This window comes from Dryas octopetala, chromosome 8 (genome assembly GCF_963921425.1).
Source record: "Dryas octopetala chromosome 8, drDryOcto1.1, whole genome shotgun sequence".
NCBI lineage: Eukaryota > Viridiplantae > Streptophyta > Magnoliopsida > Rosales > Rosaceae > Dryas > Dryas octopetala.
In genome coordinates, this window is record NC_141373.1 from 8,438,636 (window position 1) to 8,463,706 (window position 25,071).

General features: G+C 34.4%; 1 protein-coding gene and 1 pseudogene across 1 annotated transcript; both read right to left on the reverse strand.

Moving 5' to 3' along the window:
• Positions 1-610: 610 nt before the first annotated feature.
• On the reverse strand, positions 611-6,705 carry LOC147276858 (extra-large guanine nucleotide-binding protein 1-like). Its single transcript, XM_086253266.1, has 8 exons — positions 5,219-6,705; positions 4,965-5,102; positions 4,772-4,876; positions 4,508-4,675; positions 3,512-3,692; positions 2,421-2,662; positions 1,977-2,140; positions 611-1,310 (listed from the first exon to the last, which is right to left on the reverse strand). Exons 1-8 carry the CDS (start codon positions 6,377-6,379, stop codon positions 731-733), a joined length of 2,739 nt encoding a protein of 912 aa, XP_086109392.1. The 5' UTR covers positions 6,380-6,705; the 3' UTR covers positions 611-730.
• Positions 6,706-9,138: 2,433 nt separating this feature from the next.
• Positions 9,139-11,314, reverse strand: LOC147276859 (protein JINGUBANG pseudogene; annotated as a pseudogene).
• Between the last annotated feature and the right edge of the window lie 13,757 nt (positions 11,315-25,071).

Below are 25,071 nucleotides of genomic sequence, written 5' to 3' on the forward strand. Positions count from 1 at the left end.
CATGGCAGGGAAGTTTCTTTCCATTTTGAGGTGTTATGATTCTTTATCAATCAGGTAACAAGGATCCTTGAAGAATCCTTGAGCAAATATTGTGTTTTTTTCTACACGCAAGCACATAATGTTACTGTATTTAGCAACCTTAATTAGGCCATATCATATAATGGGAATCTAAAGACAACCGGAGGAAAAGTACTCTGAGCAGTTACATGCTAAGAGCAGCCACTGGATATGTAAACTTGACATAGGAAAAATTGATAATCCTGGAAAAAGGGAAAGAGTTTTACATCCATTGCTGCAAATATATTCATAGCCTGGGCCTCCTGCAGGAGTCACAATTGACCGTCAACCATTGCTACCTGTTTCACAAACGGGTTGAAATTACCAACCATCAACACATTTGGGCATTTAGTTTCCTTCATTTCTAATCTTTTAGTGGGAAAAACCGAAAAGAACATATTTCTCTTTTTTAGACAAATATACTTTCAGATCAGCCCATTGGAACATTCTGTTGGGAGGAAATTAGGAAAGATCAACTTTTTTTTTTCTTCCAGTGCTAAATCTGCCGTGGCAACATTGACACAAGTTATGAGAAGTAACAAAAATAATGGTAGAAAAGAATGTGAACTCTATTTTATTTCTTATATATATGAGTGTTTTCCCATACATGTATATAAAACATTTGCACAACAGTAATGGGTGCAGACCTTACAAGGCAGTTTTGCTCAGACATTTAAGTTGAAGAACTTGGCTCAATGCTAGCAGAAGAGAACTCATTAATTAATCTGGGTACCTCTTCATCCGATTTTAGAATCTCACGAGCATATCTGAGAGCTTCATCTACAGTATCAGACTCTAACACAGTAACTTGTGAAACAAACAACTTTCTATCTGTTAGAGAATGAAACAGTCTTTTGAACTTCACCGCAATATACTGGAAGGCTCGGTGAGCCAATGTGGGGCTATTACTGTTATTATTGCTACTGTTGGGATTATGGCTGGTCACCGGATTGAAGTCATGAAACCATTCGCATCGAGAGAGAGGGGCTTGGTCGATCTTTTCTTCGAGCAGATCAAACTTGTTGAGTATCAGAAGGAAGTCTTTCTTATCAAAGGCTGGATGAGTAACAATAGTTTCAAAGAGCTGCTTACTTGCCATCATCTTGTTTATGGAAACCCCATTACCATCTTCAGAGAAATCATCGTAGTCTGTCAATGCAACACAAAATAGGACCATATCAACATCTTCAAACATCTCCAAAAACTTGCAATTTCTTCCAAGGCTGCCGTGGTGCACTCTAATGAGTTCGAACCTGCAATTGATAAGTGGTAGATGCAAGTGAATACTCAACAATGAAAAGCATGCCGATGCATGTTAAAACTTATTTTGTTACCCTATTTGGTCAAACATTTTAACCATTTCAAGAAAATTCTTTTACAGCCCCCGTAGGAGGTAAAATATGATATGTCCAATATTAGCCTGCTAAACTTTGAAACTTCAGTACCTAGGAAGAATACTTTTTTTTTTTTTTTTTTCTTGGTTAAAGATAAACAGAATACTTCAGTCACTGTTTTCAACAACTAAGGGACTGGACAAAAAAGGACCGTTCAATACTTTAAATTCAAGAACATATCTTGGAGCATGAAATTGCTATTTCCTGGATCTCAAGTACTTTATTGATCAATTAGCATCAAAACTATTATCCTTGTGTGTTTTCCTTTAGTGGCAAAGCATATCATCCTATTTCACTAATTATTGTCCAAGTATTTGAAAAGTTTCATCCTTAACCATGAGTTACATAGTGTTGACTATTGATGACTAGTCCTGGTTAAAATTGACCAAAATTGCATAGCAATTCCTATCCATGGGGAAAAGCACACCAACAATAATTGTAATCAGCATCATTGACAGAGATTTGGCAAAAATCACACTTGATGATGAAAATTAAGGGATTTATTGCTGAAAGAGGAACACTAACCTTAGCAAAGGGTCATGCTGATAGTGAGGGTCCAGGGCGCTATTTTCTGCTGACCTGGGAAATGAAAATTCCATGCTAGAAAGGCTGTTGGATGTGTTGATTCCCTCAGCATACAAGATGTCCATGTCCGAAGGCTCGTAATCTGTCCTTGAAATCTCAACAGCCTGCACAGAAGACACATTTCAAATTGAATAACAAGTGCATATTATACAGATCACATATCATCCACATTCCACATTCATATCCAATTTTATCCACAAGATCAAATGAACATTATGTGCATATCAAATAATTGGAGATTTAAATGCTTAAGACTGAAAGAGAATAAAAAAAAAAGTTAAAAATAAGAGCTTGCACCTTGAGTATGTGTAAAAATAAGAGCTTGCACTTTGAGTATGTGTATTAGCTAAAGATAGAGAACAGGATCACAGAGCGTGATCTTACCCGATTAAGAAAATAAGTGGCTGGTCTGGGTAGCATTTCTAATTCATTCCTCCGATTGTAGGTGGCTTGAATAGCAGGATCCTTCCACAACTCCTCAACCCATGGTGCATATTCACGAGTAGCCACTGGAAATATGGCTTCCAAATTACCCGAAACCATAACTTTAAGTAGCCAATCTGCAAAAGATTTCAATCTTGGGCCAATGCAATATGTTGTTTTATTGTCAAGCTGGCTTGTATTCCCTGTTGTCACAAAATAATTTCAGACAAGACTCCATAATGAATATACTGATGGCATAAATTTATACAACACGTAAGCATCTTACTTGCTGTTAATCTGTTCTTTGTAAGCTAAACGATACGTAATAATCAAATAACAAAAGGATGCATCAACTTATCAGGAAATCAAAAGATCGGTAACCCACAAGGAGCACCAAACATATTAAAAAAAAAAAAAAAAGATGTTATTCCAATACAAATGATGCTGAGTTGTCCAAAAACAAGCCAATATATGAGTTTGGATGCCAACATTTGAACAGTACTAGCCCGGATAACAATAACACACGAAAAATTGATGGAAGGATTTAGAAGCTCAATGGTCACAAATAAATTGGATGGACAATTCATATTGCGGATAGAATCTCACAGCTGATGCAATAGTTTTTGTCCTGAATATGAGACATAAGACCAGGAAGATATAAATTGCGAAAAGACTATTCAGAAATTGTGAAATGAATCTCACCTGATGTTAAAAAAGATATGAATTGTATAAATTTGTCCCAGCATACAAGAGATTAATAAATATATATTAAATGGTTCACTAGAACAAAAAGGGAAAGTGATAGAAAATCAAACAATAAAAAATAAATTCTAACATCTCATCTATATTTATCTAAGAACTCATATAGGAAATAATTTTGAAGGTATATCATCAAAATTTAATTTATTTTAAAGTTTGAAGGAATAGGAAAACTAACTTTAGTGCATGAAATGCTATCCATAACACAATTGTTATAGTTTGATGGACAAAAGGTCAAATCATATAAACTTAATGGAGTCAAGAAAACAAGGTGAAATCTGTTTTAATTGTACCTGAAGAAGGACCAGGTTGATCTAGAAGCTGTCCTTTTCTCTTCTCAACCAAACTTTCTTCTTCAAACCATTCACGCCCCTCAAGCAGCATACCAAGATAACTGTACAGTCTGCTTTGGATCATGAACTTAATATTTTGGCGCTCATCTTCAGAGAAAGGAACATTATACAGAAACTTGGCCTAAAATAAATAAGTACTTAATGTCATAAAAAATCTAGGTATCAAGAAAAATTAATTTAGCGTATTAACTGGCATTATTACTAGGCTACTAGGACTGTTTTCTATTGAACAAAATACACAACCACGTGCTGAGAAATGTTTAAGCTAGTACCACATTTTTCCTGCCACTAGTTGAGTGATTATAATAGAAAAGTAACAAGAAAAGATCAAAGGTTCATATAACAAATGTGGCAGGGCAAAAGATAAAAAAGGGAGTTAGCATATTGTTCCAGTAAAAAAATAATGAGTTATTATCTAGGTAGTTCTCTGTTTCTCTTATATGTGTCCATATAGCAAGTAAGTTAATTTGTTGTGCTGTTTGACTTAGTTATCTATGTGCATGTTTTCACTAAATGTTTATTAACCGGAGAATAAAAGGTGAGATAGAAGTTCTAAGCAAAAGCACACTGCTGCTGATAAGATGCACTACGAGAAATAGATAGATACTACATGGTAGTGCATTATGAAAAATACACACATACACACATAGAAGTTTATATATGTTTGATGTATTTGTGTGTGTGTGCAGCTTCAACTGTTTACAGGTATTAATATACTGAACATTAATTAGCAACAAGTTTCTTGAAGACTTGACGTAATGCCAATACTAGTTTGGCTGTCAAGTTATAGAGTTGATTACTATCATCTAAGTTTTTCCACTACAAATAATTTTGTAAGACCACAGAGTTAAGCAATTGGAAATGTACCAATTAGGATATGAACTTAACAATATTAACAGATGTGTAATCATGTAATTCCCTCCACAAATGTCTTACCTGTTTAAATATAGCGCTCGTGCCAGATTTATGATATCCAACTAGAACAAGTTTGTTAAGCATTTTCTCTTCAACGGAGTTCGGGGGGTTCACTTCCTCGGCGGAAAGATGTGTAGAATCAATAGGAATTGGCAAAGACAAGACAGTACAAACCAGCTTTATTCTAGTCTGTAAAGAAGTACCATCACAGTTAAGGGATGTTTGATGCCATAAGATACATTAGAAAAGGCACGCAAGTCATTGCATATTTACATGCATACATACCTTGTCCCATATCTTTCCTTTTACTAAATTCATTCCCTCTTCCTGATAGGACCCATCTGCACTCACCCAGTAGTGAAGATTTCCTTCACATGGCACTCCGGCCAACTGCATAAGTTCAACAAAATGACATCAATATCATGTGATTTTCAAAGCTTATAATACCAATGAACGAGAATGAGTCCAGTGTATGAACCTTTAGCATGAAGACCTCTAATTTAGTGATCTTCCGATTGTTTATCAATATATTTGTGTCCCCGCAACTAGCATCTCGCTTTAAGTGACCCCCAACACTCAGCTGGGGGCTAATAATTTGGCAAGGCCTGTGCCCTTCCTGTTCAATTAAATCAGGACAATTATCCAATTGTGGTGCAAGTTGCAATAATATAGAGGTTTAATATTAATAAGCTGATAGAAGAATATAAAGTTTGAGCTGGGTTCAAATTTTACCTTTCCCCAAAAACCAGATACATTATCGTACCAATAGGATCCTGGTTTTAGCTTTTTTGGCGGGTTTTTGCAACCTTCCAATCGAACCAGCTCTTCTTGCGTAAGAGGATCACCATTCACAAAAACAAGATTGCCTGGCAGTTGATTTGCTTGGCATAATGTCTCGGATTTCATTATCTGTTCAACTTCCAATTTAGTGAGAAGCCGCTTGAGCATCCTTGAACACTTGCCCAGCTTCCCTCGCCTTGACTCATCAATCTTAAAACCAATGCAAGTTACACATTTTCTTCCTTCTGGCATTGACCCCATTGCTTTCAGCACACAATTACAACAATACTTTGCACCACAAACGATGCAAACTTCCTTCTCAGTGAATCTGTTTCCTTTCTCACATCGATAGCACAGCCCTTTCTTCCCATGTCTCTCAACCTTTGGCCTCACTTGTACACTTCCATCCCCATCAGTATGATCAAATCCTTCTTCCTGAACTATGTCATTCGAGTCAGGATCACGAAAAGTCACAGTTGATGGCCTTTTGACATGGTGAGGAGTATCCTCCACACAACCTTCATCTTTGCCAGAGAAAACCTCAGAGGAAAGACTGGGAGAGGTTGAACCAGACTCTGTTGATTCCCAAATAGCAGGGCTCATATAACTTTGAAAGCCTTCAGCTTCATTACTACCATCAGGCAATTCCAGCCCATCCTCCAAGCTTCCAGAGAGCCGGCAAGAATAACCCAATCTTCCAGAGCCACTAACTTTATCTGACAAAATAGAGACACCCTTTTCACCATTACTATGTGCCAATACAGCAGGGGTTACTGAATTGGAAGAAAGAATTGCTTTTGCTTCACTTCTAAGCTTTGACCCTTTGTTGCGTTTCTTGTTAGAGGGGTTGGAGTTTGCAATCGGTTGGATAACAGGGAGTGACAAATTGTGCAAGAGAGAAGCTGAAGACACTGGAGCAGCAATGGGGATTTGGTGAATGTCAATAGGAACTACATATGGGATGTCATCCACCATAGGAGGACCATGGTACTCTATAGCAAATGAGTATTCCAACTCTGTGCTAAAATCTTCATGGTCATCACCATCATCATCAACAACAGGAGCTACACTTGAAGCCACAGCATGACTCAGTTTCCTCAAAAGCGTAGCCATATTGGAGTTATGCAAAATCAGCACAAAGCAGGCAATTCCAATACCACAACTATCAATATCGAAAACCAATGAAGCTTAAGCATTTATTATGAAAACCCTGAAGCAGAAACTAGGATTCCACACAACCCATCAAGCACGATTGAAAATTTTCACAAACTTATTAAGGAGAAACCATGGAATTTGAGCTCAAAGCCTCAAACACCTTCCACTTCCTCACCTTCCCCCAAACATAGAAACAAACAAGAAAGAACAGAGGGACTCTTACATGCAAGTAACAAGTGTGAGGACGCGGACTAGAGAGAGAAGACTAAGGTGACCTTCCATTTTCTCTACGCGATGAAAGGAAATTGCTATGAATTTCGAACAAGTCAAAGCAAGAGAAACCAATTTTTGCATACAAAATCTATGCGGACTGAGTCTTCAGCTGGGGGCTGGTATCTTGTGGAGTTAGGTGTAGGGAAGTATGTGTGTATTTCGCTTGTTTGAGTTCAATACGACGCCGGCCGGATTAGGCAGGGGTATTTTTGTCCTTCACGTACGACAAAAGATGAGGTGCTTTTGTGCTTAAGTACCAGTAACTTGTACCCTTGTGAATAAAACTTGTTTCCGTACGGTCACATGGTCAAATTTATTTATTTAATTTTTTCTTTGATAAACCCGTCAAATTTTTTGACGCAGTGAATTTTGTGACTTTTGTCGGTCTTGAACGAATGGAAATTTTCTGAGTCAAATGGAAATATATTTAATTCGTTTAACTTTATATTTTATTGGATAGAAATCATAGAATCATAGAAAGATGCTGCTTAAGTAATTATGTGAAAAGACAAAGAAAGGTGTTGTTTAAGTTTAATGTAACAAAAATAACAAAGAAAGGTGTTGTTTAATGTAACCAAAAACAAAGAAAGGTGTTGTTTAATGAAAAGCCCAACTATACTTGCATTAAAAGCCCATGAGCTATATAAAAGGGCCAACCCCAAACACAAATAACCCAAATGAGTAAATTTGCTTGGATTATTATTAGATAGATAGATTCTATGACACTCTAGGTCTCTATAGATCACACTCATGAGTCATGAGTCTCATGACTTATAAAAAACTTAATGACATTTTTACCCTAATGTAAAACAACTAAAATGAGGAAATGATGTAAGCCCAAATAAGATGGACTATGCACAAATAAGTTCGATTACCTCTCCCAAATAAGAATTTGATCACTTTCAAGTGTTAATAGCTCCATATCATTGTTGATCAATTACATGCAAAAGTTTCAATACATGTAACTGACAAATAATTACATGCGAGTTCGAACACTCAACCATTTTCCTTATGAAAGACGCAATCCTCCCTTTGCCCTCGCTCTCTTTCTCTTTCTTGCATATAATTCCTCTATTGCATATTGCATGTATACATGCAATTTTTTTAGGGTGCTTTAATTAAAAATTTAAAATAAGAAAGAAATTTAACGCAAACCTCATCTGGTCCAAAACTTAAGAAACTTAAACAGTCCATCGAGCACTCACAGATGCATTTGTGCAACCTAAAATATGCATTTACAACCTAGAACCTGCATCTATAACCTAAGAAATTTTATCTACAATCTAAAAAGATGCATCTGTAAGCTAAAAAAATGCATATGCAAACTAAAAATATGCAGATGCATTTGCATCCACCGAGCGCTCGGTAGTGTATTATTTCATCTTCATGCATGCATATATTAATAGATTAGGCTGAAACTTACTTTTTTAATTTGCTGGATTTTTAGTTAAAACTATTTAAAAAAATAACTTGAGAGTAATTTATTAAATTTTTTATTGCACCTAGAATTCTCATGTCAATATCAATGCGTCCACCATATATTTTCTAGTTAGCCTAAAAGTTCAACCCATAATCTTTGGGCCGAAAAGCCCAAGACAAGCTCTTTTTTTTTTTTTCTCTGTTTGGTCTGAGCCCAACACAGTTGATTCATCAGCAATTAATTGCCTCCGAATCTATGTAGGACTTTTTAAAAATGTAATTATTAATTGGTACCCTTAATCGTCAATAAAATTCTAGTTTTTTTTTTTTCTTCTTTAATATATGTATGTTATAACTCCTGGCATGGCCATTGTTTGAATTATAGATGCCTATGCAGTCAATTATAATTCCAATTCCCACATTAATCCCCTTTACACACAAATTATTTGTATATTGCAAGAAATTTCTGTTTACACTCTGAGATGAATATAACTTTCATCTCACAATATTTATACAAGACTTACTACATATCAGAATATAAGAGGGACGTATATGTAATTCACACTCAACATGTATAATCATTTTTCCAATTCTGAGTTATTTTTCAACCTTTGAGCATGATAGATTAGACTTTACTGCAAGGACTGGGGATTATAGGTGGTTCATTCAATCACTTGTTAACTTTCGGCAGCTTGCATATTCAAGTCAAATTGAAGATCTTACCTGCAAACTTAAATGCATATATGCAATTTTTCAGAAGCCAGCTTTGCCTTCTCTTCAAGAAACTGCATAATTATGAATGAGTACGTGTGAAATGGGTGCTTAAGAAATTCAATTCACACCAATTTCAATGGACCAAAAACAAAGCAATTGACCATTTTGTGAGTTTTATTAGTATTTCAAAGTTCCACTACTTTTCTGCTTTGCTTCTCCTCAGCATATAGCTTGGTTGTGTTTCATTTTCTTTCCAGGTACCAAGAAAACAATCAAAACAAAATCACAGTACTAGAACCCAAACATGCATATAGGATGTATTTGCTTTCATTGATTTAGTTTTATTATAAAATGAACCTCACAAACAATGTACATACTGTAATATTTACAACCCTTAACATCAAAGTATACAATATTTTTCTTGCATAATTGAACTCCAAACAGAACGTACTAATTAACTATATATATATAGTCTATACAAAACCAAAAAAAGAAAACCCTTCAACTCTTTACTCTTGTACGTATACCGAAGCTGTTGGTATGTGGCCAAATTTTCAAGTGATTGAGAAGGAAATAAAACTAATATTGTTGTTTGGGGACAAAGTAAAATCCTATATTTGTGGCAACAGTACTTGCTAGGCTGTGAGTAAAACATGGTCCGTTTTGCATTTGCATCATGTTGAGGCTCATGCAACAACAGCCTAATTGGAACCATCTGCTTCTCTTGTACCATATTCATGCATTCATGGGAGGCCTCCTTTTCAAGGCAAACTCATCAGGTGGAGGTCATCCAGCATGCATGGACCACTGGACGGTGCCCTTCATCTTCATCTATTGCTTTGGCGCGTTATATTCTAGGATAGGGACCACCACCGTACCAGACAAAACACACAGAATCTTCTGCCACAGCGCGTGCTCTACACGTTCATTCAACGAGCGTTACTCTATCCGTACTCTCTATCTTTAGCTACATCGCAACCTGTTACCTCTCCAATGCCTTCATCTGCCTCAAGTCTGGCCCCTGCTCCATCACGCGCCACACTTTCACCGACCGGTCCAGGCTCCCGCTGTACACGATCCAACTCAGGTCGGCCTTTTTGTCCTCGGCCGACCCCGGGTCCTCCTCCACGGCCAGGCACTTGACGGGCCCTGTGTGGCCCGTCAAGACTGATAGGCACGTATGTGCCCCGCGCTGTCCCTCCTCCCTCCTCCACACGCATATGTTCCTGTCCGCAGAGCCGCTGAAAAACAAGTTTCCGGCCGCCGCGAGGCAGAGCACCGCCTGCTTGTGGCCCCGTAGGGCTCCGCCGTGCGTCAGCTGCATGTGCTTCTCGCGTTCCCAGTAGTTGACCAACCCGTCCGACGACCCACAGTATATGATCCCTGTGGACGGGTTTACGGCCAATGCTGTGACCGCGTTCTCTTGCTGCAGCAATGTCTGGATCAGGAAGTGCGCCGTTCCCTTCATCTGCAGCTCTCTCCGCCACACCTTCACCGTCCCGTCCGCCGACCCCGTGAACACAAGGGAGTCGAATCCCACAACGACGCTATTCACAGCGTCGTCGTGGGCAATGATCGACTCCAAACACTTGGAATCGGCGATGCGCCACACCTTCAAGGTTTTGTCCCACGACCCGGAGTAAAGAAGCCCTTCCTCTTCACACAAACTCATGCACGAAACCGCATCAAAGTGTTTGATCCGGACCACGTTCCGGTGTCGTCGGACCTCCACGTAATTCTTCGGGTTCATGGAGCTCCTTATGAAATCTTTCAAGGTCGGCAAGCTCCCTATGCGTCGATGATGGCTCGGACTTTTGGGAGAAACCTTCCAGACCCGGATCTTCCCATCTTGGTGACCCGTGAATATCTTCTCACCAGAAATAACAATTGTTTTGACCAACCCGCTGTTGGATTTAAAGCCGGTGAAGTCCTTCAAATTCTTCCAGACCCGAATATTCTTGCTATCCGACCCGGTATACAGCAAGTCCCCGTTCACCGCTAGCGAGTAAATATGCCCCTCCTCGCGCACCAGCGACCCAATGAGTCCGTTCTGAGGGAGACGTTCGTCGTAAACCGAAGTCAACGGGTATAACGGCGACGGCGTCATCCACGGGGACTTGTTGTACGGCGAGGCATGGTACGGCGACATGGCGTATGGGGAGCTATCAGTGCTGCTGCCCCGCACGCTGTCGTATGCAGGGCTTGTGGCCGAGGCGCTACTATGACGAAGCGCGTAATCATTATTGTTGTTGTTATGGTGGTGGTTGTGGTCATCTTCGTCCCGTGTGTTTGTCATGGTGGGCAGGGCGGGGTCGGAATGCAAGAGGTTTCCGAATTTCGGCCGGTGGTGGAGAGTGTTGCGTTCCGCCACCATGGTGCCTCCTCCCCTGTCGTTTCTCATATACGACGTCGTAGTGTGAGGAAACCAAACTAAACAAAACAAACAGAGGATTATAGAAGGGAAGGAAGGATAGATAGATAGAGTGAGAGAGAGAGAGAGAAAAATTTTGACAGAAAGTGAGGGAAAATTTTTTGAAGACGAGAAATTTGGAAAGTTGGGGGAAGAGTGAGTGAGGAAGTATATATAAATAGGGAAGGGATGGATGAAAATCATGAAATAGTGGTGGGTGTGGGTTGGTGCCACGTGGTGGGATGAGAGACGTGGTCGTTTTGGACCGGGAAACCGGGTGTGCCGGTAATGATTGGCTGTTGTAACCGGCACAGTGGATTGTAGCCGAAGGTTGTGAATTTTTGGCGGCCATTAAATCTCCACACGTATTTAGGGGAGAGACGAAACCAACGGGTTCTGTTGCTATATGAAACGTTTTCAGACTCGGAGGTTTGACTTCGCGTATTTAGGGTTGAAGCTTGACCTTTGAGTTGGTCAAGGAGTCTACGTTTCTCGAGATGACACGACAATGCTTTTATTGTGTTTCATTAATTCTTGGTCGATCTCTTCATGCACATGCAAATTGGGTTTCATGAATGGAATATGAATATTGAGTTTGCTGTTTGCCTAACAGATGTGATGGCGGTTTGAAAATGAATAACAAAGTGATAATTTAATTAGTGGCTCTTGGAATTGCAATTTAGAGAGAAGTGTACGTTCTTAATTAATTAATGCACACATTAATTAAAATGCACACATTTCATATTGAAAATAGTAATGCTACACTTACCACATTTTTATACCACAATTTCATACCATCTTACATGGCATTCATACATTAGACACTAAAAATTAAAAAATAAAATCTAAAAAAGAAAAAGGAAATACCCTTCCAGTAAAGTAATGACACATCATGTGGGATACAAATGTGGGAAAAAAAATGTGAGACAACTAGCATTATTGTATTGAAAAATACACACATTTCATATTGAAAAATACTAGTGAAAGTAATTAAATAATTATGTTGCCCAATTACATTCCATGATTAATTATTTTCATAATCACACTTTAATTTATTCAATGTTGAATGCTAAGCGCATGAATGTATGATTGATAAGCGCATATATTCTTTCTTTCTTTTTTTATTAATGAACTAGTGTTTATAAATTTTGAATTTAAGACCTACTTCAACAAAGTCTAAATACCATTTAGGCATTTACTATTTTAAATCATCATTAACAATAAGCATATATTCATATGCGCGAATGATTGTAGAAAGCAAAATTCGTGATTTAGATGATTAGCCTAAATGGATAACCAGTCTAGAGTTCGTGAGAAGTACACCGTACGTGCATAAACTAATATAATGATGATGCTTAATTATTGCATTACCAATCCATATTACGAACACCACCTGTCCTTCATTTGGACGGCCAAAGGTTATGTACGTCCTCACTTTTGATATATAATATTATCTATATATATAGTGGCAAACAAGAATTCGATCTAGTGATCGTAAACAACTTGACATCAAACTTGAATGTTGATCAATACTTACAGTAATTTGCTTTAGAGCTTGCCATTAGGAATGGAGCCTACTGCCACTATCTCCTTTACAGTAATTACTAGCTAGCTGTACTATATAATAACTGATAATTAAAACTAAACACCAAATTTTTTTTGTGATATATTAATCAACCATTATCATCTATAAGATTTAAATAAAACCTTCTTTCACAAGGTAAAGACTGAATGAAATTAGATCAAATAATTATCAGCAAATTGACACCAAAATATATGAAAGTCTCTCAACATAATTAATTAGATTAATTGAATTGATAACATGTGATAATTATCTCCTTTCCAATGCTTAATTACTAGCTAGTTATTATATATTAATTGATAATTAAAAGGGGGTTGGATCACCCAATAAAAGGTATCTGTTAACTTTTTGAACGCATTAAATGGCATCATATCGAACCATAATTTATCTTAATCTTCTCCACTCAGTTCCTTTACCGGCCACTCGATCAGTTCCTTCACATTTTGGTCTGCAGCTTCTATTTCAGCCTAGCGTGCAATACCATTCTACAAGCATGAATTCACATTCTATTACAATTTACACATGCAGAAAATTAAAACAATTCTTCTAACGATTTAATTAATTTTCAGAGTTTGAGGTCAAGTTCTAATATTAACCATATATGAGTTCTATATGCTTTATCCCCAAAATTTGTCTCAAGTACACAAATTATTTTTGTTGCCAAGTCATAAAGGTTGGTGAACCACTGAACCGTGAACCATATATTGCATGCTTTGTTTTGTTGTATGCTTCAAAAGCCACTTAGGAGTTAGGCCTTGGCCTCACTCTACATTCTAATGTTCTAGAGCACCGTGGCGCGAAAAACCGTGCTCACTCATGGTTTGCCTTTTTATCGTGTCAAATATGTCGATGGCTCCATGAAAATTGGCCGCCACCTGCAACCCAAATATTGGTGAGTGTGACAGAGACGTGACCCAGTCAAGCCAGCAGCTAGCAGACACGTAACAGTTACCCAAAACAGAAAGTTGCAGCTACAGAGAATTAAAATAATTGTCAGATATATTCCACGTAATCGGATAAACCTCAGGTCCGCCACCTGGCTTCATTTGGAGTTGACACGAGTCCATGCAATTAGGTCATGATTCATAAGCGTGACGGATTAAGCCAAATGTCAGCTGGGTTTGATTGATATGAAAGACGGATCTATCATGGTTACATTATGGTTGAAGTTTAATTGAAAATTGCTCTCTCCTTTGTCATTTATGTACATATCTATGTTATTAAATTCTCAATTTGAATAAAATAATATTATTTTTGAATGTGTAATCTGAACTTTTAATTTTGATAAGATAGAAATTGTGTCATATAATCGTTCCATGACACAGGACATACAATCAATTTTGATTAATAAATTATAATTATTCACTTTTACAGAATTAGGATATAAGTTTTCTACAATTTTTTTTTTTGGACTGATAAGTTTTCTACAATTAGATATATTGTATATCATACAACTACTATACTAAATTCAAATTCCTAATAAGATAATATATTAGTTCGTCCGTCCCAAAAAATGTTATAATATCCTTCTTTTTTATTAATTAGAATGGTGAGTTGATTCATGGAGTGCATTAATTCTTTAATTATGCAATTTTTTGAGATTTTTCTCTAAGTTATCAACCACGTATTTGTAATAATATGCTAACCAATTAGCCAAATTTGATTTAGAGTGTGATCAAACAGTTGTTTGGTTGGAGGAAGTTATTGGCTTTCTCAGCCTTTACACCGTGATATATCTATTCAGTTAATTAAGTACATGAATTAAGTAGTCTTTTGGACATTTTCCTTTAAAAAACAAAAGTTGATTCATTTCACGACATATTTAGAAAACAAAACATTTATATGCTTTAGTTTAAAGAGTTTTTTTTTTTTTTTTTGTTTCTTGCCAAATACTGTGGCATATCATTGATTAAATACATGAATGAATAGTTCATAAAAAAAAAAAAAAACAATACATGAATGAATAATGTGCGGTACGTCTTGAGCTTGAGTCTTAATAACATAACCTGACAATTAATATATTATAAGTGATGATTCTTATTTTATTTAACGACGTACGTAGTGAGATTGAGTGTTGAATTGTATGCGATTAATTTTAATTAGGAGACAAATATTTATTTTGCTTCCATCAATGCAACAGTTCTACATCTAGAATTAATATATTGTCAAAAGTTTTGCGAAGCAAAATATCTTTTCAATATTTTAGATTATCCTTGATGGATGCTGTAAATTCAGCCACCACAACATATGAGGCGAGCTGATACAAGCAAAACATAGTGAGTGCGTCACCAAAATCTTATAATCGTAATTGTTTAATATTATACACACAAAGATAAGTTGTTTTATAGTAATGGTGGGAAAAGAATGGGTTTGTAGTGATTTTGTTGCATGTATGTATTCAATGTATTTATTTACAAAGGTAGTCTGGGTAGGTAAGAATTTATAGTTGTTTATAGCAGCTTTTTTGAATAATTGAACAATAATTACTCAACCATACCTGACTTTTTGGTGCAATATCCCAAACTGCATTTAAGATCATACATGCACAACACTAGCTAGCTAGTCATACTTTTCTTTGACATGCATGCGCAAGGTGCACTTCACTGCTTTTCTATTTGTAAACATAAATTTTTTTGAAATCTTTTATTACTTGATGAAAAAGATTAATATATAAAGCATATTAATTCGGTCTATAAATTCATACAACTATAAAATGTTTAGGGCCCGTAAATTACGCTAAGATTATGGACTCATTATAATTTATCTAACCGGTGAAGTACTAGCTCATCTTGTACTGTATGGAGCATCCCAAATATATGCTATATCAATTAGGGTAATATGCAATCATTAATTTAATTTGTACAATTAAAATATGTGGAACCAACTTGTTGCTGCCATTATTTTTCTTGGATTAATCTTCAATATGTGAGTAGACCTGGCAACGGGTCGTGTTTTTGCGGATTCGGGTCAAACACGACATGAACTGTTAAGCCAACATATGAAAAAAAAAAAAATCAATATGAACACGACACGAAAAATAATGGGTGAATACGACATACACGACCCGTTTCACTCGTTAAGAAAAAAAATATACATTTTTCAACAAAAAATTTAAATTATTAAATATATTATATTACATAAGTAAATAACTTTTATTACATAAATAAATACTTTTGATTCCATAAATATATAGTTTAAACATTACACATAAGAAAAATATAAAGACTGTGCAAATTAATTAAATGATTAATATCATAAGAAAAAATCAAATAGAATATATTTATTTCTTAACGGGTCACTTAAGAGTTTCACGGGTTAATATGAACACGACAAGAAAATTAACAGGTTACTAACGGATCAACATGATTTCAACACGACACGATAAGTCTCAACCCGAATACTAAATTTTTCGTATCGTTTCATGTCATGTTAACGGGTTGAGCAATATCAGATATTGCTAGGTCTATATGTGAGACTTCCACTTTTCTTATTCTTTTCATTAATGATGGCTTTCACATGTTAATCATGCATATAATGGTTTCATAGATTATATATAATATAGAAGACCATATTTTCAATTAATTGAAAAATTATCCATTTCTAGTAAATTATTAATTTCAGATACTAGCTTTTTCTCCGTCCATATATAATTAATTAATTAATTTTTCTAATTTTGTTGTTGGGGCCGAAAGTTTTGAAAACTTGAGGACGTGTCAAGTAGTTGAAAGGTTATAGTACCCCAATCATACCTAAATTTGGGAGTAGATTATCCTTCTCACTAAGATACGTATAATCATTGACACTTGTCTCATGTGCATGCGTCTCAAGTTAAAGTTCCTTAAAAAAAAAAAAAAAAAAAAAAGAAGTTGTATCAAACTGCCTGACCTCTTGAATGAGTATTAAACTGCGATAATGTGTGTTTTCTACTTTAAAATTCTCAGACAAAGAATTGTGAACCAAAAGAATTACTGGAAAGAAAAATGAAAGAACAAAATGATATATTTGATTCATATATTCTTTTTTGTTTTTTTTTTCTGTCAAAAAAATATGTTCTTTTTTTTTTTGGATAATGCTTCTTTACATGCAAAAAATAATTTTAAATCACATATTAAGTTAAAAATATCTACTTAAACGATGATTTAGTTCACTCTCTAGAAACCAGACTTCACTATATATATCTGGTGACATAGCATTTTTACTTTTAATTTTATGAAACTATATAAATATATATATATTCTTCATCCCTAACTTAATTTATACACTTTGGGGCTTGTCTGATAATCTTGAGACAAAAAGAACAACAATACATTGTAAACTACAACATTAAATTAGAAATAGAAGTAAAAAGTTTGCAGAATTCAGGCAGCTAGCTCATCCAAATTACTATTATAAAAGTTTATAAACTCAACCTTAATCTTACTGGATTTGGAGGCTGGCCTCCGAATCATCAAATACGTTTGTAAAACGATGAACATACATATATATATATATATATATAATTCTCGGCCTCATTTTTTTAAGTTATCAGATTTTAAAAATTGAAAGTGAAGAAGCAGCTGGCCAAGAATTGATGATGATTGTTAATTTTGATCCATAATACAACTCTGAAAAAGTCATAGAATTGTCATCTTTTTTTTTCATCGTTTTTTATAACTTAAACTTTGTATACTAGATGGTCAAAAAAAAAAAATTGTATACGAGATTTGGTCTTGTTTGCTATTCATCAAACACGTCCCCAAATCACTCTACCAAATTCTTACGACAGACCTGTATATATGATCCCCACTTAAAACAAGATCAGAATCAGAAAGGAGGAGCATGATGCAGCCATTAAAATAATGCTACCAAAATATGGGGGTGGTGTACATGTTTTTTAATAATAACTCTTTGGAGGCTTGGAGCTTGGTTACTACAGATGTCACATAACCATGCATGCCCAAATCTGCATGATATATTATTGATTATATCAATTTGCAACAATAAGAATCCACACAAAAGAAAATTGGTCATATATGCTGCAGATATATATTAGCATAGTGTTAATGGAAACTGCAAATGAAGCATTAAAATTATAGACGATTGTTAATTAATTCGCTCTACCTCTGAACTTGTCTGGTGATCCCATAAGGTTAAGCGGTTAAACTCACACACCATTCCTCACATATTGCACATGAGTTGTATGCGAACCAAACAAATATAGACGTACTATAGAGATTAATTAGAGAGAAAAGTCGTTGGGGTTGACCCAATTGGTGAGATAGCTAGAATGAGGAAATTGTTTGAGTTGTGTGGCTCAATACCAAGCTGTGGATGTAAAAGGAATTCAACATCGATCGGAAAAGTGACACCACAAAAATTTTAGTATATAAGTGGATGATGTTGAGAGTAATGTGGAGCAATGTCCCACATCGGAAAATTAAAGCTTAGCATATGTGCTTATAAGTCTTGGGCCTCTCCACCCATTGCCAATTGGTTTTGGGTTGGATGCTCTAATTCTATCATGGTATCAGAGCTTGGTTATCCGCGTGTAAGGCCCAACGGCCACACGTGCTCCCACGTCACCCAATATAATTTGTTCACGTGTAAGGCTCAAAATATCGCCACACGTGCGGGGGCGTGTTGAGAGTAATGTGGAGCAATGTCCCACATCGGAAAACTAAGGCTTAGCATATGTGCTTATAAGTCTTGGGCCTCTCCACCCATTGCCAATTAATTTTGGGTTGGATGCTCTAATTCTATCAGATGATCCATTTCTAATAGCATTGAAACTTATTGAGATAAAACCTCATACCTTAAAAGGTCTAGTGAGTTTAATCTTGTCCACATGATAGACTTAAGTGGTTAAGTTGGTGACAATATAAATGTTGAATTAGACGGACTATAATTTTTATCCAATACTCTGAAGCCACATGCCGACATGATTATTGATAGTTTTTGTATAATGCCCTACGTTTTTACCCAATTTTCTTATAGAATTGATTTGACTTAGAGTTTATACTTGTGGTTTACAGTTTAAATTTTTTATTTTAACTCTACACTTTAAAATTTGTGATAAAATTGAAAATTTAAACGATAAACGGGAAGCAATATGTGATAGATATTAAGCTAGCCAATAGAAGATAAGATTAGGGACATGTTGAAAACTTGTAATTGACATGATACCTAATGAAGAGGTTAAAAGTCAAGTCAATCTGGCAACATCACAGTGTTCGGCCTATTGTTCAATGACAGGTTTATGACAATTAATTAATCGATCGGCACCAAAATCCACCAACTTGTCATTGCCACCAGTATTATCAATATCATGTGGCTATTTCTATACGTGAAGAAAAAGTGAGCGAGTCAAAATTGTTGTACCAATATATATTCATATATCCATATGCATTGAAGGGTTAAATATAAAAAAAATTCATAAATTTTACATTTATTTTTAATTTAATTCATTAACTATAAAAAGTGTCAATTTGATCTACAAATTTTTCAAGTTATACAAAAACAGTATAAACGTTAACTTTCATCCGAAAATTAATAGAATTAAAAATTGATCACATGAAAATATGATGAACGGAATGAAATACCCCTGAAAATGTGGTCACTTATTGTGCACATGACCAGTTTCTATTAAATTTTTTGATGAAAGTTAACGTTTGTACTGTTTTGATACAACTTGAAAAGTTCGTAAACCAAATTGATACTTTTTATAGTTAGTGAACCAAATTGAGATTCACTGTAAAGTTTATAGATCATTTTTGTATTTAACCCTACATTGAATATTATAGAATAGGAAGCATCGAATTAAATTTTGAAAATTTTCTATATTTTTAAGGTTTTGAAATATTACTAAAATGAAATTATCTCAATTGTTTTAGTTTAAATTTTCAACAAAGTTAAAATTTCTTTCAAACTTTTCATATTTTTCAACTTTTGAAATCTGAAATTTAATTACTTGAATAGCAGGCCTAATGTGATCATGGGATAGTCATATTAGATTCCATTAGAGCATGCATCAGTAATTGTACTCAATATGTGTATATATAACACGTTCTGATACTTAAATAAATTAAAATATCTAATTAAAACAAATTAATAATGGATGGAGATCGAGAGCAAACTCTTTATAAACCACTTAAGAAGATTATCCTTGTGAAAGCTTTCTTTGGTCAACCTTATCAATATTTAATAATTGGTACAATTAAGGGGAATGATATTCACCTTCTCTAATCAACCTTCTTCACTGACCCTCTCCTTTATTATTCTCATTCTACAGTATATTTTCATGATTGGAGTTCATTTTTAATATAATTATTTGAAGATCATCTCTGTAAAAAATTAACTAAATCGGAAATTATTTGGTCATGTAATAGTTAATTATCAAATAAACAAACGGTGAATCAAACTGTTACCATAACCGTATGTTTATTTGATCACAATTACATAATTAAATGATTTCTGATTTAGTTGATTTTTTGTATAGATGATCTTCATAGTTAGATCTAAACAATGAACGTTCCGATCATGAATTTATATTGCGGAATGAGAATAATAAACGAGAAAGTCGGTGGAGAAAGTACATTGAAGAAGGTGGATAGCATTCCTCTAAGATTAATAATGGGTATACCTAGAAAGATATGAGTTGCACCTGACAATAAGGAACTAAAGGCCACTATTAGTCTTGAGATCGAATTTAAGCCATTAATTCCGAAGCTTCCTAGGGCCGGGATAGGCCCATATATATATATATATTATTTTTCCATAATTCGTCATTTTGTCCCAGCAAAAGATGAAAGAATATCAGAGTCTTGTACCAAAAGAATTAAGAATGTCAAAGATTCTGAGAGGAGCAATGAGCATATATAACAAGAATTTCCAGAACACAGTAGAACATACATATATCATGCATATATGCCAATACATATTGCAAATGATGATAGACTTACAAATAATGCCAATGCTGTACACCTGGCTTTCTTGTTGCAGTGCAAGTGGACAGTACTGGACTAACCATGATATACCAGTGGATGTTAGAGAGCAGACAGGCCTTCTCCTACCCTACTAAGATCAAGCAGTTTCACTTTCAGCCAATGTTAGTGCTCTACAGTTCGCAAACTTCCAAAAGACACTGGACCTGCAGAGTCCAGTGACAATACCTCCCAGACATAGACCAATTGATGTATCAATTAAAATAAGGGATATTAGGATATTAACCCTTTAAACTAATTTTTTATAAAGTCTAATACCATTATTATTTTTTAATAGCTAAATTTCATATTCAAAATCCTACGCCACGTAAGATAACAATAATCGATTAATTTTCTATTATTTACTAGTTTTTCTATTATGTAATTAATGTTGATTTTAAATTTCTATCTCTGACAAATCACTAAACTACATAGAATTATTAAATTACTACAATTAATTATGGTTGTTCGTATTTAAATATAGAAAGTAATTAATATGTGAGTTTTTTTTTATTAGAAATATGTGTTTTTTTTATTAGAGATATCAGATATGTGAGTTTTATGTTGTAGGAGTTTTTTTTTTTTTGGTTTGATGTTGCAGGTGTATTAACTATTGTATTTTCATCAAATGTAGGTTACTTAATTATTAAATAATTCTAATGTAGGTTTCTTATTGAATGATTTTGATGTAGGTTCTTTATAGTATTTTTATTAAATGTAGGTTCCTTATTGAATTATGGTAACGTAAGTTCTTAACGAATAATTCATGTATAGGTTCCTTAGGTTCTTAATGAAATTTTATAGTGTACGTAGGTGCATTCAAGTATAATTCCTACTTATTGCATATTCTAATTTTATTAGTGTAAGTTGTTTAGAAGTTTATGACAAATTCATATTTGAATTAAAAAAAATAAAAGTCCAAACAATGAATTATGAGCATTAAAAGCACCAAATATTTAGGAAGCAATAACAACAATTACCAACAATTAATAAGGAGTCCAATAAAATAAAAAAAAACATATGACATGAGATTGAGGGCATAAAAGAGATTTACAATCTCTAAATTTTAAAAAATGCTGACTAGGAAAAATAATGAGAAGGTATGCAGAAAGGAATGCTAAGGGGGTGGAATAGCTTAAAAAGATTACTCATGGTGTAAGGTTCAACTTCAATACAAATATGTTATTCTTTGTTTATTTATTGTTTTCTCTTGTAGGAGGTTATATGTAATAGTTTTGAAACCTCAGGGGATGTATGTATAATTTTTGAAACCTCAAGGGTGTATGTGGAAAGACGATAAATCTCAAAAAGTGTAAGTGTAAATAGACTTCTTTAATCTGTACGGAAGAAAAACTTAACCCTACTGCATCTACTAGTACTGTATAAAGTATTCTAAATAATATATTAATCAATTAGTTAATTATCACTTGGTTTATACTTTATATAGAGCAAGCAAATTCAACATGGAGAATGAAGTTCTCACTCAGACACGTTTATAATTATTGACAGTATAGCTTGGCTCAGGTGCGTGTGAGTTGGAGTTCCTAAGAGTTGTCCCAAACTGCCTGAGCTCTTGAATGAGTGAGTATTCAGGGCAAACTATAAACTCTCTGCCACAATTACATTCGGGCCACGATAAAAGAATAAGTCAAATTAAAGTGAAATTAATTAACATGTTCTTTCTTATTAAGCTGTATATAAATTAATATTTTCATGCAAACTTTATATACTTTGGGGCCTGTCTGATAAGTGATAACCATGAGACACTAAAGAGAAAATATAAATCTTGTAATTAATTAAACTACAAGATTAAATTAGCAATATTGGAAGTCAAAAAAATTTGCCGAATACAGACACCTAGCTAGCTCTTCCTAATTATTATTAAAACTACGAAAGTGGAAGTTGCTTACTAAACTAAACCTTAATATTATGCTTACTTAATTTGGGGCAGAATTGCCTCCAAATCGTCAAACACGTTTGCAAAACGATGAACAAAATTACTCTTTGCCCTAATTTTTTAATGTAGTACGTTATCAAATTTTATAAGCAATGGAATTAAAAACTGAAGGTGCGAACCAGGTGGACAATAATTGATGATAAAGTTTGCATGAACTATATTTATATATTGTAGATTTGGTGTTGTTTGGTAATCATCAAACACGTTCCCAGATCACTCTACAAAAGTCTTACTCCAAATCTGATCTCCATTTAATTATAAACAAGAAGAGTAGTCACTAAAAGGGAAGCAAGCTATATATATATGTCAAATAATTAATGCTAAAAGAAATTAATTAATTAAGAAGGATATATATAGGATCTGTAGCATCCTATTTTTGACACAATTTTAACACAAGTTCTCATTGGGGCTCAGTCCATATAGGATTTCAACAATCCGAATCGTCTATTTTTTAGGTCTCCATTAAAAGATCATCTTGACAAAAACTAAAGTAAATCGAAAACTATTTACCAACAAAGATTAAATGATTAACATTTCAAGTGTTTATTTTGTTGACTATTTAATCTTTGTAGGTAAATGATTTTCGATTTACGTAATTTTTTGTAAGAATGATCATTTAATTAATGGAGACCTAAAAAATAGACGGTTCGAATTGTTAAAATCCTATATGAAGTAAGACTCATTGAAAACTTGTGTCAAAAATAGAATGTTATGGATATGCCCTATATATATATATTAGGCACATTCCGTTGAGGTATACTTATCTTAATTATAATGAGGTATAACTTGTGAGACTCACTCCACATTGTAATTCGATGATCCAAACCGTCTATTTTCTAAGTCTCTATACAAGGATCATCCTTGTAAAAAACTAGACAAATCAGAAATTATATATTTAATCATTTGATTAAAGGGCCATCAATTCAAGTGTTTATTGAATCACTAAATTCGTCTATTTATTCAATCACAATTAGATGTCTTAGTGATTTCTAATTTATCTAATTTTTTGCAAGAATGATCATTGTATAAAAAAGACTTAGAAATTAATCGACTTTGATTATCAAATTTTAATGTGGAGTGGGCCTGATATATATATGGCCGGTGGTGGTTTCTTAATTAATTCTTGATCAGATATTATAATCGATCTTTGTTTGGTCGCCAACAAAAATGTCACAAAACCAAGCATCTGAATAGAACTTTCATGGCAATTAATAAATGTTATAGTCTTAGCAATCGGATCATTAGTTTAGTATTAAGAATCAGCACGCAAGAATTATTGGTCATAGATATATATGCCGCAGAATTTAGTCCTCTATGTGAATGAAAACTACAAAACATTGTTTGGTTCGTGATGACTATTTCTAGAAACGAGTTTGTATATACAATCTGAAAACAGCCTAAATTTAAAAAAAGCTAAAAAAAAAAAATTTGAGATAATTAATACTTTGTGATTCTAATTTTATTGTTTGTTTTCAGTATTTTCTAGAAGGACGTACTCCTGCACGCGCATGAATTCTGACCTATGCCCCGGACACACCCTCGGTGCCGAGTCACGGGACCCAAGCTAGCCCAAGACCTAGACTTAGGTACCCAAAGGAAGTAAAAGAGTGCCATATAAAATATATTGAAGATGAGTTAAGATATCAGAAAAATGTTCCATTATTTGTTACACTGTTAATTAGTCTGAATTGTACATGTTTTATATGAATGTATGTGATTTAGATTGATAAGAATCGCATGAACATGTTCATGCTCCCATTTTTGGACTAATTAGCTATGCGCACCTGGTCTTGAAATAACTGTTGAGAGCATCTCATATCGAATATTATGTGAAGTTTTACATAACTAAATATAAAGTTGATTTAAAATTTATTCATACGTTGTCAATTAATTTTGAATTAGATAGTTCAATTTTTTCAATATCATACATCTCCCGTAACAACTTATACATACTAGTTATAACTTACCCAAAGAAACGAAACATTCAAAGTTCTATAATGGGAGACTCAAAAGTTGGCCATAAGTTCAACTGAACCATAGAATAAGGCCAATTAAAGTGATTCAATGATCGATCAAAAAAAAAAAAAAAGTGATTCAATGATTGTGATGAAAAAAAAAAAAAGTGATATATTCATTATTGATTGAAAATTCATGTTGGCTTAGATTGGATGTCATTGGCCAACCATTGATCTTTGCTACTGGAATCTAGTTTCCGATGTATAATCGACACAAATGATGTACAAGTATAAATTAAGAGAAAAATTTACTTATTTATAATTTCCCATGTGATACCACATGGTATTCCCATCTTCTCTCATTGGCTTTCTCTTTTCTCTC

Coding starts and splice junctions, on each gene's coding strand:
- LOC147276858 (XM_086253266.1), bottom strand. CDS start 6,379: ATGGCTACGCTTTTGAGGAAACTGAGTCATGCTGTGGCTTCAAGTGTA. Junction 5,103..5,218: donor TATCTGGTTTTTGGGGAAAG/GTAAAATTTGAA, acceptor TTAATTGAACAG/GAAGGGCACAGGCCTTGCCA. Junction 2,141..2,420: donor CCACTTATTTTCTTAATCGG/GTAAGATCACGC, acceptor TCTTCTGTGCAG/GCTGTTGAGATTTCAAGGAC.